The following is an 18,590-nucleotide window of genomic DNA, read 5'->3' as shown; positions in this document are numbered from 1 at the left end:
AAGGTGTAATTGTATTATGAGCCATAGTGCTTGGTCTGTTGTAAATTCATGTCCATGTAAATTAATTGCAGTTAGAGGCTACATTAATTTTCTTTCTGTAAGCACTTATTGAAATTATCTGAGCACATTACAAGTACATATTTGCTTACTCTGTATGCTCAAATGTGGCCCGTTATAGCCAACAGAAAAAAAGCGGAGGCCCGAAAAACAGGTGGGGGTCCTCCACCACCACCACTCACAGAGGCTGAGCAGTTGGCCCTCAGCCAAAACAGTGGGCGCCCTGTGGCTGAAGGCATCTCTGCGGGGACATCCTCTGAGTCAATAACCCCGCAAGACATAAGTGCCTACATAAGGGGTAAATTCAAAATAATACATGATGTGCATACATCCTTTCTTCACAGTCACCTTTGCAGTGCGACACATTCATTTGATAAACTCTTTACCATAATGAATTATTTTGTAGTGAAGTTATTTTCCGACTGATTTTGCCTTCCCTCAGCCTTGGTTGTCTTTGAGAGCATAATGACAATGAAGTGTAAGGTGCTTGGTATGTTTGTTAATTGCCATTTGGTCCCTTGTAAGTTATAAGTGACCTGTATAAACCTCATATTCTATCAGTTGATGGTGGTGGTGTACTGCATCTGGTGCAGCCTCCTGTTGAGCCAGACCAACATGCAGTTGTGAGTAATACTCCACAGATTATATGAGTTTACAGTAGAACAGCAATGTTGTCTATTTCTTTACTACAGGAAAATAATGAAGAAACATTGACAGCTGTTACAGAGGAGGAAGCAACAGAGACACTTTATGAGGTTTACATCTTTTAATACTTTGTGTACAGGAAATACAGGCGACCAATAAAGCCAGTTGAACAAAAAATCTGTTTATTCTTCTTTCAACATGTTGAGGTGATGGGTCAAAGGAAATGATTGTGACATATGGTGTCTCTGACTGCGCTTCCATCTTGTATGTCCGTGGGAGGGTCAGGATGTTCATGGTTTGGATCACTGCTGATGTCTGGTTCAGAAGGACAGTGTTCTCCTCTAATTGTGGCAATGTTGTGAAGAATCACACATGCCACAATAATGTCACATGCCCTTTCTGGGGTGACCCTGAGTCTTTGCAGGCACTGGAACCGGGCCTTAAGCATTCCGATAGTCATTTCAATTCTGGCTCTTGTCCTGCAATTAGCCAGATTATATCGCTGCTGTAGGCCCGGTTCAGGGTCAGGGTAAGGGGTAAGCAAATAGGGTAAACATGGATACCCCCTATCACCAAGCAAGTAGCCAGTGAACTCTCCTAAGACAGAAGGGTACACTTCAGTTCAAATGTCCCTGAAGCAATTGGTCTTTATATATTTTAAAGTATTCTCAACTCACCATGTCCAAATTTTGTGCTCAGTGTACATTCACGGAATATTTGTGAGTCATGGACAGAGCCTGGCCACTTGGCTTCCACATTTGTGATAATGTTGGCAGCATCACATATGATCTTCACAGTGCAGAGAACACAAATTAGCATCCATTACTATAATGAAATAATTTGTTAGTTTGACATGCTACAGGGAACTATGTACCTGCACATTAATGCTGTGGAAAGACTTCCTGTTCACATAGTCTCCTTCATTTACTGAAGGAGCAATGATTGGAATGTGAGTGCCATCTGTACAGCCAATCACGCCTGGGAACCCTGAAAATAAATGTGCAATTTAAGTAGTAGTCCAAGTATCACCACATCATACATTAAGTTTTGGTCATCCTGATACCTGCAATTTTGTGGCATCCCTCTTTGATAAATCTTGTGGGTCTGTGACCGGGGAACACCACAGACGAGTACAGGAGACGTTTCAGTGCAACTGTAACATTCCTGACTGCCCGACAGACGGTAGCCTTGGAAACGTGCTCAGCGTCACCAATATTATACAGAAAGCTCCCGTTTGCAAGAAACCGAAGTGCAATACAAATAATATGCAATGAACTGAGAGCATGTCCGCGATGTGTCACATGCGTAATATATGGCCTGAGGATGTTATCCAAATAAATTATAGATTGTGCTGAGAAACGGTAACGTTCGCACAGAAAATCATCAGGAAATGATAAAATGTCCAAACGCGCTCTGATCACTCTCTCCCGGCGGAGAGCTCTGCGGAGAATTTGGGCTTCACGATCTACTGGCTCTTCAAGGAAGTGGCACGCCATGTCCGACACTTCCTACTGTCAGGTTTCCGACAAAGGGGCGGAGACAGTCAGGGTTAGTTGTAGTAAACCTGCTAGGGGGCAGGTTAGCTTCACGGAGTGTGTCGTCATAGTGACTCACTCAGGCTGCAGCTGAACTCGCTTTGTGAAACCGAAAACCCAGAGTTTTCGTTAACTCAGGGTATACTTACTCAGTTTTTCCACTAAACCGGCTTCCTGAAACAGGGCCCAGTGCTTTCTCATTTTAAGTCTCACAACAACAGGAAGTTTTAACTTGGCAGCTCCCTTATCCAATCACACTGGATGTCATCAATGATATGTTATCAATTCTGTGATAACATATCACCAGAGACTGCAGATTACATGATGTATGATGTCACCCCCACCCTCCAAAACCAATGATAGATGAGGATAGATTGGAAATCATCAATTTTAAATTCCACTAATTCTATTTCCATACTTCAGCACAAAATGCCACAGGGCTTTATCAGTACCAGTGAAGCCCAATTTACCTCTGATGCTTCAAATGCTTGAACACCTATATAAAAAAAGAACCCCAACAATAACCCAATTAAAAAAGGAAATAAAAACAAACAACCATTTAGTGAATTCCAACATTATATTATAATTTGAACAGACTTTATGAAGAAAAGAACAATTTTTGGAGCAGTTTTTAAGCACAAAATTCATATTGATAAAAAAACATATGCAGGCCTTTTTACTGAGGAGAAGCAGCCTATTATGCGTAAATTCAGCAGATAAATGCATCGGTATAGAACTCTTCTACTCTGAGCATGTTCATATTTACTAACACACTTTCATACAGCACTTAAAGACTTTTTGACAATTGTAAATAAACTGGTCTATCTCTTGAAGTGGTTCTGAGCCACAATTTAACATTTGAACTGGTATTTGTGTAAAAATGCATAAATGTGTTGTGGATGTGTAACATGGTAGACTAATGTGCCTGTGTTAATTCAGCTCCATATTATTGTGTGAAGTTGCACTGGGTTGGGAGTGGTTTTGTGTGTGTGTGTGTGTCACATTTTTGGTGAGCCAATGGCTGGAATGGGGTTGGACTAATTAGAGGCAGGTGTACTTGATTGCACTGATACACTGGTCTACTTATAGCCCACACTACAAACACTGCTGTGTCGTTTTGTCTCTCTGTGCAGGTATGTAATGTGATGAAATCAGATATGTTTGGGATGGATGGATTTTGTGCTATGAATTCTATATTGAAAGTGTCGTTTTGTCTCTCTGTGCAGGCCAGGGCCTATTATATGCCACAGCCTAAAGGTAGCAGAGTTGCAGAGGCTGGAGTGACCACTGGCTATATGCTTGCAGGGTGGTGGGTCTCCAAGGACAACTTCTAACCCTGTTACAGGCAACACGTGGAGTGCAACTGGCCATGTGGCATAGCTGGCTCTGGCCTTGGGATTGTGTGTTTTTTATATAATTCATAAATGGGACACTGGACTGTTTTATCTTTTATCTCTTGATATATTTTTTTGTCAATAAATTATCTTTTAGAATTTTATTGACTGTCATCTTTTTGCCCACGACAGAGACGGTTGGCCGTCAGACCTAGAATCTTTCTTTGGGTGTGTTACAGATGCATCACATAATATTTTATTTTTTAGAAATAATGTTAGTATTTTTAATTTAAGTAAATAAAAAGATCATTTCATTTCATTTAAAATATATATAAAATATACCAAGAAATTGTCACGGTTTGGCATGGCAGACCATGGAGGTTGTAGGGAAGGAGGACTCAGGCGCGGTGCTCTGTGTGCGAACAGTGCGTTTATTTACAGTGTGTGGTACAAAACAACAATAAGTCCCCATGTTTTCCCCAGACTCCCGTGTCGTGTCCTCCTAGTGCTCTCTGCTCCCGTGTCTGCACTCCCGGTGCTCGCTGCTCTTCAGGCCTTCCACGCTCCTCCTGCGGGAAACAATAGCGGCAGCTGTCAGGACACTAAACAATGGCAGGCATGCACTTAACGACGAAACCTAAACTGGGTGACTAACGTAGAGTCTCAAGCAATGATCCCGCACCGGTGGGAGCTCCAAGACTCTTAAGTAGCTCTCCCGACAAGGCCTGATCAGCAGCAGGTGTGTGGCTTCGGGTGTGGCCAGTCCCCTAGCAGGGCCACACCCACCAGGCCTGACGGCGCCTATAAACGAGTGCTCCGACACACAGCCACCCAAACACATGTACAAGCATAGAGAAGAAGGGGGAGCAACACCAAAAATACATAATAATATAACAGGTTCATGACTGCCCAGGGGTCCTGGGTCGCCCAGTCCCAGGACCCTGACAGTACCCCCCCCCCCTAAGGGTCGGCTCCTGACGACCCTAAAACATAAACACAAACCAAAAAGTACAGTACAACCAACCCAGGGCGGGCGGCGGGCCAGAACCGAAACAAGCAAAAACCACAAAAGAACAACCCCCCCAAGGTCACAGTCCCAAAGTCCGACTGCGCATCCCGCAGCGGAGCAAAAAAGAAAAATGCCACAAAACAGTCTCAGGCGGCCCATCATTACAACAAAAGAGTTCAGGAGGCCTACCTCGAGTCCAATGGCGGTAACGTTGCAGCTCCGGCGGACGGCCATGGGTCCGGCATCAGCAGCAAAACGGTTCTGGGGGCCTGCCACTGATCCAGTGGCGGCGCTGCTGCTCCTCCGGCGGCGGGCCCCGGGTCCAGTGGCGGCGGCGGCGCTGCTGCTCCGATGGCCTGCCACAGGTCCGGTGGCGGCGGCGCTGCTCCTCCGGCGGCTTGCCCCGGGTCCGACGGCAACAGCGCGGCTCCGGTGAGCAATATCGAGGAGTGGCACATGGCCTATGAAGCGCCGGTCGCTGACGTGGACGCGCTAGACGTGGGCGGCGTGGAGGGCGCGCTAGACGTGGGGGTCCTTCTGACTCGCTGACCTCCAGTTCTGGCTGAGCGGGTCCCTCCGGACCTCCGAGCTCCTCCAGTGGCAGCACGGGCTCCACAGGCTTGCTGAGCTCCTCCCGCTCGCCGATCTCCAGCTCCGGCTCGCCGAGCTCCTTTGCTGGCAACGCCGGTCGCTCCGGCTCGTTGAGGTCCTCCGGCAGCGGCGCTGGCTCCTCAGCTGGTGGCTCGCTGAGCTGCAGCAGCGCTGGCTCCGGCTCGCTGAGCTCCGGCGCGCTCTCCTGCAGCGGCTCGCCGAGCTCCGGCGCTCTCTCCTGCTGCGGCACGCCGAACCCCGGCGCAGGCGGCGCGGGCTCCTCCCGCTCGCCGAGCTCCTCCGGCTGCACTGCAGCTACGGATGGTTGAGCCGGGGGTGAAGATGGTGATACGGCATCCGCAGGCGGTGGAGATGACGGCAGTGTAGTTGAAGTGGATGGTGGAACAGATGATAGCTGAAACGGCCCCTCAGACCCTTCAGCAGAGACACATGCGTGACCAGCAGGTATCGAGATCTCTGGCAAAGGTGAAGTTGGTTGAGACAGCACCTGGCTCACAGCCGGCTCGTGACGCCATGGCTGGGGCTGTGCGGGGCAGTCAGTCTGTTCCAGCCCAGGTAAACAGTCCTCACTTGACAGACTGAGCTTCTCTGAACATCCTGCAGAGGATCGAAGGAGCTGGGCAGCTGGCTGTGCTACGGCTACAGGCTGGGCAGCAGGCTGTGCTACGGCTATAGCAGGTGACGGTACTAGAGATAGAGCTACTGACTGTAGTGATGTTTGTTGAGGAAGTTGAGCAGGTGCTTGAGCAGCTAACTGTGCTGCAGTAGATGGCGCGAATGGCTGAACTGTAGACTGTGCTAATGGGAGAGCGAATGGTGGCACAGCAACAGCAATGGGTTGAGCAGAGAGAGAAGCAGTCAATAAGGGTAAAGGCAGCGAGATACAATCTTTGGCAACACTCTCCGTCTCCTCAATCTTTACTACCTTCTTTCTTTCTTCCCCCTCTATTTCCACTGTCACAGGGAAAGAATTTAACACCCTAATGGAGTTTGTTTTACCCCCAGCGGCATCCACAGCTGCTGGAGTGGGTAGTGGAGTGGAGGCTGCTGTAGGTGGGATAGATGATTGAACTACAGACCGCTTAGCTATAGACTGGGCGGCTGCCTGAGTTACAGGCTTGGCGGTCTCGCAGTGCCTAAATAAAGAAACAGATGGAGTAGAAAATGAAAAATTGTCTTTATGACTCACCACAGCCGGTTGTTGTGAAGTCCGGGAAGCTGGCTGCGGTGAAGAGCGCCGGCGGCGCGAGCGTCGCTTCTTAGACGATGCCGGGCCGGCGTGTCAGGCTGCGGATCCCCCAGCTGGTCGGGCTGGAGAGCAGCCTGAACAGGAGAGTGGAGGTGGAGCGTGTTAGCCAGAAAGTCCGCGACGATCGGGTAGAGCGTATCCAGTACCCACGGGAAGCAAGACAGCGTCTCTTTCAGCCGCTTTTCCACGAAATCTTTCCTCGTGCGCCTCCAGCCAAAGGTCACACAGTCTATTAACTTTATCTGTCATCTCCCTCCTGAATCTCTCCGATGAGTCCGCTGGGTCCATGATTGGCAGGATCATTCTGTCACGGTTTGGCATGGCAGACCGTGGGGGGTGTAGGGAAGGAGGAACCAGGCGCGGTGCTCTGTGTGCGAACAGTGCGTTTATTTACAGTGTGTGGTACAAAACAACAATAAGTCCCCATGTTTTCCCCAGACTCCCGTGTCGTGTCCTCCTAGTGCTCTCTGCTCCCGTGTCTGCACTCCCGGTGCTCGCTGCTCTTCAGGCCTTCCACGCTCCTCCTGCGGGAAACAATAGCGGCAGCTGTCAGGACACTAAACAATGTGTCTGTGAAGGTTCTCAGTCATCCAGGTCATCGTAGTCAAAGGAGCTTGCAAAGAAAAGCGTCTGGACTTCTTTAAGTTGCTTGAAGACGTTTCACCTCTCATCCGAGAAGCTTCTTCAGTTCTAAGGTCAAATGGTGGAGAGTCCCAGATATAAACCTAGTGGGAGTGACCCCCCCACAGAGGGACAAAAGGACCCCCTGATGATCCTCTAATCGCCTGAGCCAAGGTGTGAAACTGGGCGTGGGTCCCAATCAGCCAGAGTTTCAGGTGTGTTCATTGTGAAACCTGGCCCCACCTTATCATGCGAATTCCTGAGGTCAGATGGCCCAGGATGTGAGTGGGCGTTAAGGCGTCTGGGAAGGGATCTCAAAACTGGATTATAGATGGCAGAGAGTTGGTGTCGTAAACCCCCGCCTCTGTTCAAAGATGGTCGCTCACAGTGGACATAGATGGCTTCTTTCACTCCTCTTTCAAACCATCTGTCCTCTCTGTCCAAAATGTGAACATTGGCATCCTCGAAAGAGTGTCCTTTATCCTTAAGATGCAGATGGACTGCTGAGTCTTGTCCCGTGGAGGTGGCTCTTCTGTGTTGTGCCATGCGCTTGTGAAGTGGCTGTTTGGTCTCTCCAATGTAGAGGTCTGAGCATTCCTCGCTGCACTGTACAGCATACACCACATTGTTAAGTTTGTGTTTTGGCGTTTTGTCTTTTGGGTGAACCAGTTTCTGTCTGAGCGTGTTGCTGGGTCTGAAATACACTGGGATGTCATGCTTGGAGAAAACTCTCCTGAGTTTCTCTGATACACCGGCTACATAGGGGATGACAATGTTGTTGCGTCTGTCCTTCTTATCCTCCCTCACTGGTGTCTGGTCTTCTTTTCTGTGCCTCTTTGCTGACTTTAAGAACGCCCATTTAGGATAGCCGCACGTTTTGAGTGCTTCCTTTACATGTGTGTGTTCCTTCTTTTTTCCTTCAGGCTTAGAGGGAACATGTTTACCGGAAGCCCACACACACGGACCAGTACCTCCTGTTCGACTCCCATCACCCTTTGGAACACAAACTTGGAGTAATTAGGACCCTACACCACCGGGCAGAACATGTTCCCTCTAAGCCTGAAGGAAAAAAGAAGGAACACACACATGTAAAGGAAGCACTCAAACAGCCACTTCACAAGCGCATGGCACAACACAGAAGAGCCACCTCCACGGGACAAGACTCAGCAGTCCATCTGCATCTTAAGGATAAAGGACACTCTTTCGAGGATGCCAATGTTCACATTTTGGACAGAGAGGACAGATGGTTTGAAAGAGGAGTGAAAGAAGCCATCTATGTCCACTGTGAGCGACCATCTTTGAATAGAGGCGGGGGTTTACGACACCAACTCTCTGCCATCTATAATCCAGTTTTGAGATCCCTTCCCAGACGCCTTAACGCCCACTCACATCCTGGGCCATCTGACCTCAGGAATTCGCATGATAAGGTGGGGCCAGGTTTCACAATGAACACACCCGAAACTCTGGCTGACAACACTAAACAATGGCAGGCATGCACTTAACGACGAAACCTAAACTGGGTGACTAACGTGGCATCTCAAGCAATGATCCCACGCCGGTGGGAGCTCCAAGACTCTCTTAAGTAGCTCCCCCGACGAGGCCTGATCAGCAGCAGGTGTGTGGCTTCGGGTGTGGCCAGTCCCCTAGCAGGGCCACACCCACCAGGCCTAACGGCGTCTATAAACGAGTGCTCAGACACACAGCCACCCAAACACATGTACAAGCATAGAGAAGAAGGAGGAGCAACACCAAAAATACATAATAATATAACAGGTCCATGACTGCCCAGGGGTCCTGGTGGACCCTGACAGAAATAGAGTTAATCTTTTGTCCAAGTAAACTTTCTTACAAAACAAGACACAACTTTCACTGTATTACTTCATACGTTTGCTCTTTAGGTTAATGACTTCTTTGTTTACAAAGGGCTGATAGGAAAGATGTGTCATACTCACCCCTCTTGAGTGAATTATAATCAGTACCTAGCTCCAGTAATGAACCTCACAGGGTTTGGTGAAACAATACTTGTGTCTTTTATTTCTGTATTTGATAAATAGATATATCAAGATTTGGGCTTGATAAAGTTGAGCCCACATCATTACCAGTGTTGGGCAAATTACTTTGAAAAAGTAATTAATTATTAGGGGTGCATCAATACTCATATCGATATTGAACCCTTCGATACAGTGCTTTCGGTTCGGTACGAATATGTATTGAACAATACAAATTTTTTTATTTATTTTATCAACTTTTCTTCTGACGATGCTGTCTGTGTTGAGCGCTCGGTGGATAAGATAAGATAAGATAAGATAAGATAAGATAAGATAACCTTTATTAGTCCCACACGTGGGAAATTTGTTTTGTCACAGCAGGAAGTGGACAGTGCAAAAGTTATGACGCAAAAATTAGAATACAATAAGAATAAATACAGTACACAGCTGTACAGAATAGAATAAAATAATATACTATATACAGTAGAATAAAATAGAATAAAAATATACAATAAGATAAAAATAGAATACGAATGCTATATACAACTGAGTAAAAATACAACGATGCCAGAAAAGATTATTGCACTTAGTGTTATTTCACATGTGTGGATGTGTGTGTTTGTTCAGTTAAAGTCTTTGTTGTGGAGTCTGACAGCAGTGGGGAGGAAAGACCTGCGAAATCTCTCCGTCCCACACCGTGGGTGCCGCAGTCTCCCACTGAAGGAGCTGCTCAGTGCTGTCACAGTCTGCTGCATGGGGTGGGAGACGTTGTCCAACAGGGATGACAGCTTAGCCGCCATTCTCCTGTCACTCACCACCTCCACTGGGTCCAGAGGGCATCCTAGAACAGAGCTGGCCCTTCGGATCACCCTGTTCAGTCTCTTCCTGTCCCCAGCAGAGATGCTGCCGCCCCAGCAGACCACACCATAAAAGATAGCAGAAGCCACCACAGAGTCATAGAAGGTCTTCAGGAGTGGGCCCTCCACCCCAAACAACCTGAGTCTCCGCAGCAGGTACAGCCTGCTCTGCCCTTTCCTGTAGAGGGCGTCTGAGTTATGAGTCCAGTCCAGTCTGTTGTTCAGATGAACACCAAGGTACCTGTAGCTGTCCACAGCCTCAATGTCCATACCCTGGATGTTCAGTGGTTGCAGTGGAGAATGCTTGTGCCTGCGGATCTGCGTTCGACTACTCCGCCTAGGCTGCACTGTCGAGTGCAGATCCACAGAGTGCAGCACAAGCTAGCAAGACAGAAGCTAAGCTCGTTGCAACATGGCAACTGCCTCAACGCTACCCGAAATGGAACCTCCCCCAACCTCATTCAGATCTGGCGTTTGGAACTATCTTGGTTTTCATGTGAAGCATGACCCTGATGGTAAGCGCGTCATGGACAAAAGTAAAACAGTGTGTCGGATGTGCCACGCAATGCTCAATTGATGGGAACCAATGCGTTAGCGCAGTTAGCTTGTTAAGGTGTTGATGCCGTCCAGCCCAACGCATGGGGCGATCCGTGGTAACTTGTTAACGGAGATTTGTCGCGTTATGGCGTTAACGTCATTTTAACGAGATTAACGCTGACAGCACTAGTGTGAACACAACGAATATGACTGCACATTTACGCCGACATCATCCTAGTGCAAAGATAAATGGAAGCAGACAAAAACAACAACCACGCATGCTACACCCTTCACCCGAGTCATTTAGACAGCCGTTAGCACATGAGTCTCCTTATGGGGACCTGATATGTTTAATATGCTGCTGAGAATATAGCCCAGAAGAAGCGTATAGTATAGCTTTTATTTTGGAAAGAGCCATTTCTCTGTAATAAACTCTCTTTTCCAAAGATGAGTGATTTCTCGATCAGATTGATTTATTTTTATCACTATTATTTTGTTGTTTCAGCAACATTAAATTTAAAAAAATTTATTTTTGAGTTAAAATCTATATTTATAATTTTAATAAATGACAAACTAAAAAGGCATGAACATTTTTTTGTATCGAAAAAATATCAAACCGTGACACCAAAGTATCGAACCGAACCATACCGTGAATTTTTTGTATCGTTGCACCCCTATTAATTATAGTTACAAGTTACTTCTTCAAAAAAGTAACTGAGTTAATAACTGAGTTACAATATTCTAAAAGTAATTAATTACTTGAAAAGTAACTATTGTGTTTGGTGACACAATACTTTTGTCTTTTATTTCTGTATGGGATATATAGATATGTCAAGATTTTGGCACGATAAAGTTGGGCTCACATCATTACACATCTGAAGTAAAAATCAATCATTTGTTTGTGTTGTGAAGAACAAGATGAGGAGACCAGGATTGCCACCAGGAGATTTACACCCCAGAAAATATTCTGTATGAGAACCATTTTGTTGTCCTTTGTGCTATTTGAATCACATTGTTGTTGAATTGTGCTATACAAATAAACTTGCCTTGCCTTGCCTTGCCTATTTGTTAAAGAGGCATAATCTAATGATTGCACAGTTTATTTTTCTCTTTTTGCTCTCAGTGACTATCAAGACTGACTCAATTTACTGTGAACTTTTGAATTTTTATACTGAACTGTTTCGGCCATCTCCTTGCTCACCTGACTGCCTAGCTGCTCCACTGCCATCCGGACCACCCCTCTATGGGTTAGCCTCCACTCCTGCTTAAGAAAGATTGTGGCATTACCCTGTGAGTCTTTAGTTATTATTTTGGACAAGCCGTTAATCAGTATTGTTCCCCTACTATTCACAGTGATGCTCCCTCACCTATATTTCTCATCCCCAGAGTTCCTACACTGGAAAATACCCAGTGTTGTGTTCTCTTCCCCGTCCATGACAGGCCCAAGCCTCACGGACACCTTGCAGTATTCAATAAATTCGGTTGTTTCTCCTGTTTCAGACTGTTTAGTTTTAGTGTGTTTTGGCTCGCAACACGCAGGGCATCATTCTCTTAGTGAATGCCGTTTTATAAGGAAAACGCTTGAAAGAAATCTCCGCCTGTGAGCAAAACCCAAACCAAAAAAACCCCGCCCGTTCCTATTGGTCGAAAAATGTACCATGTCGACCAATCAAAAGATGATATAGCAACATGTTACAGAAGTGATACATCTCCTGCTGTCAGGCCTGCAGGTATCAGGCTGTTGTTCTCCTTTACCTCATAGTGGACAGAAATGGTTTTTTGGAGTGGCACAAATAATTTGTGTGGCATCAAATCTGATGCAGAACACCTGATTGTTCTGCAAATAGTTTGAAATGTTTATTTAAAAAAACGCCTTGGCTGCACGTTTAGGTAAAGAGCTGCAAAAAAACATTGTTGTTTGCATAACTCAGTTACTTTTTTGAAGAAGTAACTATATAATTAATGGCCCAACATTGGTTATTATATTCTGTATTTTGCAGACAGAGTTACAGGACTCTCTCCCAGACCACAGACTCATGGTACAAGTCAGATCTTTATATAAAATAATAAAGAAATTAAAAAAAAAAGAAAGAAAGAAAGAAAGTTTTGTTTTCAAAATTGGAGTTCAAGTTATTTTTACTTCCAGTAGTGTTAACATACTACACAGGTCATGAACAAGACTTTTTTAACTTTTCATTGTAAGTGGGCTAAAACAGTTAATTAAAAGTAGTCTAACATAAATGTAAATGCTGTAATTTGATTATTTTAATAAACCATGTAACTTGGATGGATTCGATGCTGGCGTGACCACAGTGCACAAGTCTGCTGTTGCTCACAGTGGTCCAAGGGATTGCTCAGGGAGTTTGTGCGTTCGCTCAGACACATGAGACTCGTATGTTCGAATGCTGTTCATAGATTTCAGTTCAGCATTCAACACTATAATCCCCTAACAGCTCACTCAAAAACTGGTCCAGCTGGGGCTCAACACCTCACTGTGCAACTGGCTGTTGGATTTCCTCACCGGAAGACCTCAAGCAGTACGGGTCGGCAGTAATACATCCAGCACCATCATTTTAAACACGGGGGCCCCGCAGGGATGTGTGCTGAGCCCCCTCCTCTTCACTCTGCTGACCCATGACTGCACTCCATCATATAGCTCCAACCTCTTCATCAAGTTTGCGGACGACACAACGGTGGTGGGTCTCATTAGCAACAGGGATGAGACCGACTACAGAAGTGAGGTGAGACGCCTGGCCACGTGGTGTGTTGACAACAATCTCTCTCTGAATGTGGAGAAGACGAAGGAGATTGTTGTGGACTTCAGGAGAATGCACACCCAACATGCTCCTCTGACCATTGACGGAGCGTCTGTGGAGTGAGTGAGCAGCACCAAGTTCTTGGGTGTGCACATCACAGAGGATCTCTCCTGGACGTACAACACCACAGCACTGGCCAAGAAATCACAGCAGCGTCTCTTCTTTCTCCGCAAACTAAGAAGAGCAGGAGCACCAGCCCCCATCATGTACACTTTCTACAGAGGCACCATCGAGAGCATCCTGTCGAGCTGCATCACTGTGTGGTTTGGAGCCTGCAATGCGTCCTGTCATAGAACCCTCCAACGCATAGTGAGAGCTGCAGAGAGGATCATTGGTGTCTCTCTCCCCTCCCTCCAGGACATTTACAGCACCCGTCTCACTAAAAAAGCCCTTTGCATAGCGGCTGATCCCACGCACCCAATGCAAAGCTTCTTCAAGCTGCTGCCGTCAGGGAGGAGACTGCGGAGTCTCCAGGCCAGGACCAGCAGACTGAAGGACAGCTTCATCCATCAGGCTGTCAGGAAGCTTAACTCCCTCCCGATTCTGCACACACACACACACACACACACACACACACACACACACACACACACACACACACACACACTCTGACTCACTCACTGGCCTGCACCAGTTACCAGTCACTTTGTGGAGCATTGGACTGCCACTACCTCATAAGACTTTGTTGTTATACTATCTCTTACTGTACATTACTAAATCTCCATTTGCACTATTTGCCTATTTGCACTACTCTGCCTGGTTTACACTTAATGTCATTTACCCTTACCTGAATATTGTATATTGTATATTGTATAGCTTTCTTGTTAATTTGTATTGTATTTATTTAAATTTTTACTTTTTAATTATTTTATTTGCATTTTTTAATCACTCTTATATTTAAATGTTCATTGCTATTTCATCTAGGGTTTGAGAGTAACGGAATTTCTATTCTCTGTATGTCCTGTACATGTGGCAGAATTGACAAATAAAGTTGACTTTGACTTTGATGAGAAATTAGAGGGAACATTGGTCACATGCCTTCCTATCTGGTTTGCATTTAGTTGGACCATCATTTATTTTTCAACAGGAGAGTGACCCCAAACACACCTAGGCTGTATAAGGACTATTTGAGCAATAAGGAGAGTGATGGAGCTCTGCACCAGATAGCCTGGACTCCACCGTCATCTGCCCTAAACCCAACTGAGGTGGTTTGGGATGAGATGGATTGCAGAGCAAAGGCAAAAGGGCCAACAAGTACTCAGCTCCCCTGGGAAGTCCTTGAAGACTATTAGAAAACCATTTCAGGTGGCTGTCTCATGAATCTCATAGAGAGAAGCTTCAGAGGATACAGTTGTCATACAACTGGGCCAAATATCGTTAAAAAAGGTTTTAAAACCAGTGTATGAAATTAGTTTGAGTGATTTTAGTCCAGGTTTGCCATTTGGAGTTTGCCATCATATATTTTCAATTTAATTTGCAATTTTACCCACCATAGGTGTACTGTTATGCAGCCCTCCCAAAAAAATACTAACTGCATATGGCTGGAGGTGAATTAAAAAAAAACCCCCAAAAAACCCCCCAAAGATTTCTTAAGTTTTTCTATTATCATCATCATGTTTTCTATCTTTTTATAAAATAACCAAAAAATATCAGGTCAGGGGAGATGCATTTATCACTCTTCTTGTGTTAGTAATAATTATAATGATAATGTCATGGACAGTATTTGCCCTGCAAAACATTTCTTGTCACAGCATACATTCAGATTGCAGCTTAATGAGAATGTTTCAAAGTGTTAACTGGCAAATATAGTGAGCACTAATATTTCATATAATATATCCATTTGTGAGTTAGCAGCACACTTCAGTATGTGGGTTGTAGCCCAAAAAACTTCTCATATATAAGATGAAAATGTTTTTAGTTTATAGAAAAAAATCTAATTTTTAAATTTAGACATCTTTCTGTTCACGGTCCGTTCCTTTCCCATCTGAAGTTTGCTATTTTAGTAGTTGATTCAACAAAAAGATCCTCTTACTCTCTTAATGTGACCCTTGACTTCTTAGCAGTTGCTTAAGTTTTTTAATGACCTCAACTGTTTTCACAAAGGAAATAAATATTCTTAGGGTCATAAAAGTCTGCTCAGACAACATTAAAACATTAATTTTGTTATTTTGTTTCAAAATAAAGTAATTACTTAATTGTTATTGTTACACAGTGTTGCTCACAAAAACTATAAATAATCACTAAAGAAACTGTCAAAGAATCAATGAGAGAAGATGTTAGTTCAGTAATTAAATCGTAAACTTGTGGTCTCTGAATTTTAATAAAAACTCAGAAAGTCCCAGAGTGAATTGGAACATTTTGTGTTTCAGAACTTAACTGTGTAAGAAAATTATCTTCAACATTTTTGCATTAAATGTGACTTCTCACCTAAATAGCGTTTAAAAGTTCACAAATCACCTAACAAGATTTAGAAAGTCCATATATGAATATTTTAACATTTCAATGCAATTATGTTTTATTTATATAGCGCCAAATCACAACAACAGTCGCCTCAAGGCACTTCGTATTGTAAGGTATTTGTGGCCAGTACGTAAGTGTATTCACAGTTCACAAGGCTCTAACCAGCTGTGTTAATCTTCCTGAATATCTTAATAATCTTACTTTTAATTTCCTTTGTCCTGAGACAATACACAAAAGGATTTACAAGAGATGGGCCGAGGATGGTGCCAATTAACGATCCCTGGCGTTCTTCAAGAGTTAACACCACACCAAATCTGGTCAAGATAACAATGATAAACTGTGGACAGTATAAACATGATACACAAATCAGGTGACTCACAAGAGTGCTTCCCATTTTCTTTTTGTCATTATTTGATAATATTTTCACAAAAAATAAGATCCCACAATATGAAAGACAAATGAAAGTGAATGTGAAAAATGACACAAAAAAGTATATACTGGCAACTTGGTTGAAATATTTCTCTGGGTTAACACAAGTGGTTCGCATAACTGCAGCATAGTCACAGAAAGTGTACCTAAGCCTTGAATTGCAGTGAGGGAGCGGTGTAGCTGTTACAAGTGTAAAAAGCACCAAACTACAGGCAACAATCCACAGAATGTATGTAAATACTAGTGTACGTGTAATTGTTAAATAACTATGATACTGAAGAGGATAGATTATAGCAATTAACCGATCAAATGCCATAATTGTTAAAGAAAACATCTCCATTGTTGCTCCCACCTGGTAAACATACATTTGAATTATACACTCCACATATGATATGGTATTAACACCAGCAAGCAGAACCCTGATCATTGTTGGAGTGGCACTAGAGGTATAAAGTATGTCAACAACAGCAAGATTGCAAATCAGAAGATACATTGGTTTGTGTAACTGCTTGTCAGAAACAATGAAGATGATATTGACCAAACTTGCAAAAACAGCTAGTAAATAGGTTATTAGCATAACCACACCAACTGCTACAGGCCTTTTGACTGTGTCAAAACCACCTATAATAAAATGTGTTAGTTTGATTGAAGCATTCTGTAAAGACATATTTAACAAATATTAAGTTACAAAACGTTTCAAGATGTAGTTGGAGAAGTAAAAATATGCTGAAAATGTTAACCGTGTTTAACAGTTGTAAAAAAGAAACTGGTATAACCCTTCTAAACTGAAACAGGTTTGGGTTAACTACAAAACAGTGCTTTCTCATTTTAAGTCTCACAACAACAGGAAGTTTTAACTTGGCAGCTCCCTTATCCAATCACACTGGATGTCAATTCTTTGTGTTTACATATCACAAGGGACTGCAGACTACAAGTCTAGTATGATGTCACCCCCACCCTCCAAAACCAATGATAGATGAGGATAGATTGGAAATCATCAATTTTAAATTCCACTAATTCTATTTCCATACTTCAGCACAAAATGCCACAGGGCTTTATCAGTACCAGTGAAGCCCAATTTACCTCTGATGCTTCAAATGCTTGAACACCTATATAAAAAAAGAACCCCAACAACAACCAAATGAAAAAAGGAAATAAAAACAAACAACCATTTAGTGAATTCCAACATTATATTATAATTTGGACAGACTTTATGAAGAAAAGAACTTTTTTTGGAGCATTTTTTAAGCACAAAATTCATATTGACAAAAAAACATATGCAACATATGTAATTTCCTCAGAAGAGCTAGAAACTGAGACAGTTGTTTAGCATGTGTGGAAGGCACGCTCACTTTAAGTTCCCGATTATTCATTGTGTTAGTCTTTCATCTTGTGTACATTAAGTAACTTTCACTTCACACCTGCTTCTCCACATGCTTTCTGCATTAGAGTCCTCCCTTATCTTTTTGCCAGTAAACACTTTTACAGCATTGCTATGTGCTGGAAATGTTACAGACGCAGAGGCTGGGGAGCCAGCTTTATGAAGGAAAGTAACTTGTGTCACATTGACATGGCTATCAAAAAATCTACTGAGGGCTACTATGCATGTTTCCTAATTCAGCGGTACCATTGGTAGGCCGGGCCATTTGAAAGCAGCAAGAACATAAACGTCAAAAGTGAATGGCTTTTAAATGTAACCTGACCTCCTTCATCAAATCATGTCTCCCCTTTTAAAGATTTTGCTGAGACCAGAGGAAAGAGTGGTGTGACTGGAAAGCTGCTCATACACAGTGTGTAAAAGCCTGTATCAATAAAATGCATAGCAAGGTGCAATGCCGTGTGTGTGGGTCCTCATTCTTGTCATACTCAAGAACACTGTTGGTCAAGTTACTTGAAAAAAGTAATCAGTAACTAATTAATGATTAGTATTTAGTTTTACCAGTTTTCTATGCTTTGAACACAAAGAGAGACTCTTGCAACTGGAGCTATGGAGGACAGCCAGCAAATAATGATCCATTTCAGCATCCTCAGTCCAAGGTATGGACACCCACACCTGTAAGGGGTAGTCATCCTGACACTTCTGATCTAACAAAATATCTGAAATGAAAGGAGATGATCAGCTCTGGCATTCTGAGATTCACGGCGGGGTGCGCCGATGTGTGCGGAAACAGGACCCAAAAGCAGATGATGACGAGGAATAGTAATGATTAACAGAAAAGTGAACCTTTATTGCGATGACGGCAGGAAATGAACCAAGAGACCAAAGCAAACAGGCAAAACACTAAGAAATAAAACACTAAGCTGGCAAAACACTAAGAAACAAAACACTAAAGGTACTAAGACCAAAAACTATAACTATGACTGAGGTGGAAAATAAACAGGCTATGACTATGACTGTAACTCTGGTGAGATAAACAGACGAACTGACAATGGCATGAAGA

At 43.9% G+C, this 18,590-nt stretch overlaps 1 protein-coding gene across 1 annotated transcript; it reads right to left on the bottom strand.

The window, feature by feature from the left end:
* Window positions 1-348: 348 nt before the first annotated feature.
* Window positions 349-2,382, bottom strand: LOC308401485 (putative nuclease HARBI1). The gene is made up of 4 exons (XM_080889703.1): window positions 1,766-2,382; window positions 1,577-1,689; window positions 1,380-1,491; window positions 349-1,299 (listed from the first exon to the last, which is right to left on the bottom strand). The coding sequence occupies exons 1-4, from the start codon at window positions 2,196-2,198 to the stop codon at window positions 917-919; spliced, it is 1,041 nt and encodes a 346-aa protein (XP_080745829.1). The 5' UTR covers window positions 2,199-2,382; the 3' UTR covers window positions 349-916.
* Window positions 2,383-18,590: the final 16,208 nt, after the last annotated feature.

This window comes from Rhamphochromis sp. 'chilingali' (genome assembly GCF_963969265.1).
Source record: "Rhamphochromis sp. 'chilingali' genome assembly, chromosome: 8".
In the NCBI taxonomy this organism is placed as follows: Eukaryota; Metazoa; Chordata; class Actinopteri; order Cichliformes; family Cichlidae; genus Rhamphochromis; species Rhamphochromis sp. 'chilingali'.
The sequence above is the reverse complement of the archived record's forward strand: the minus strand, read 5'-3'. Positions and strand labels throughout refer to the sequence as shown.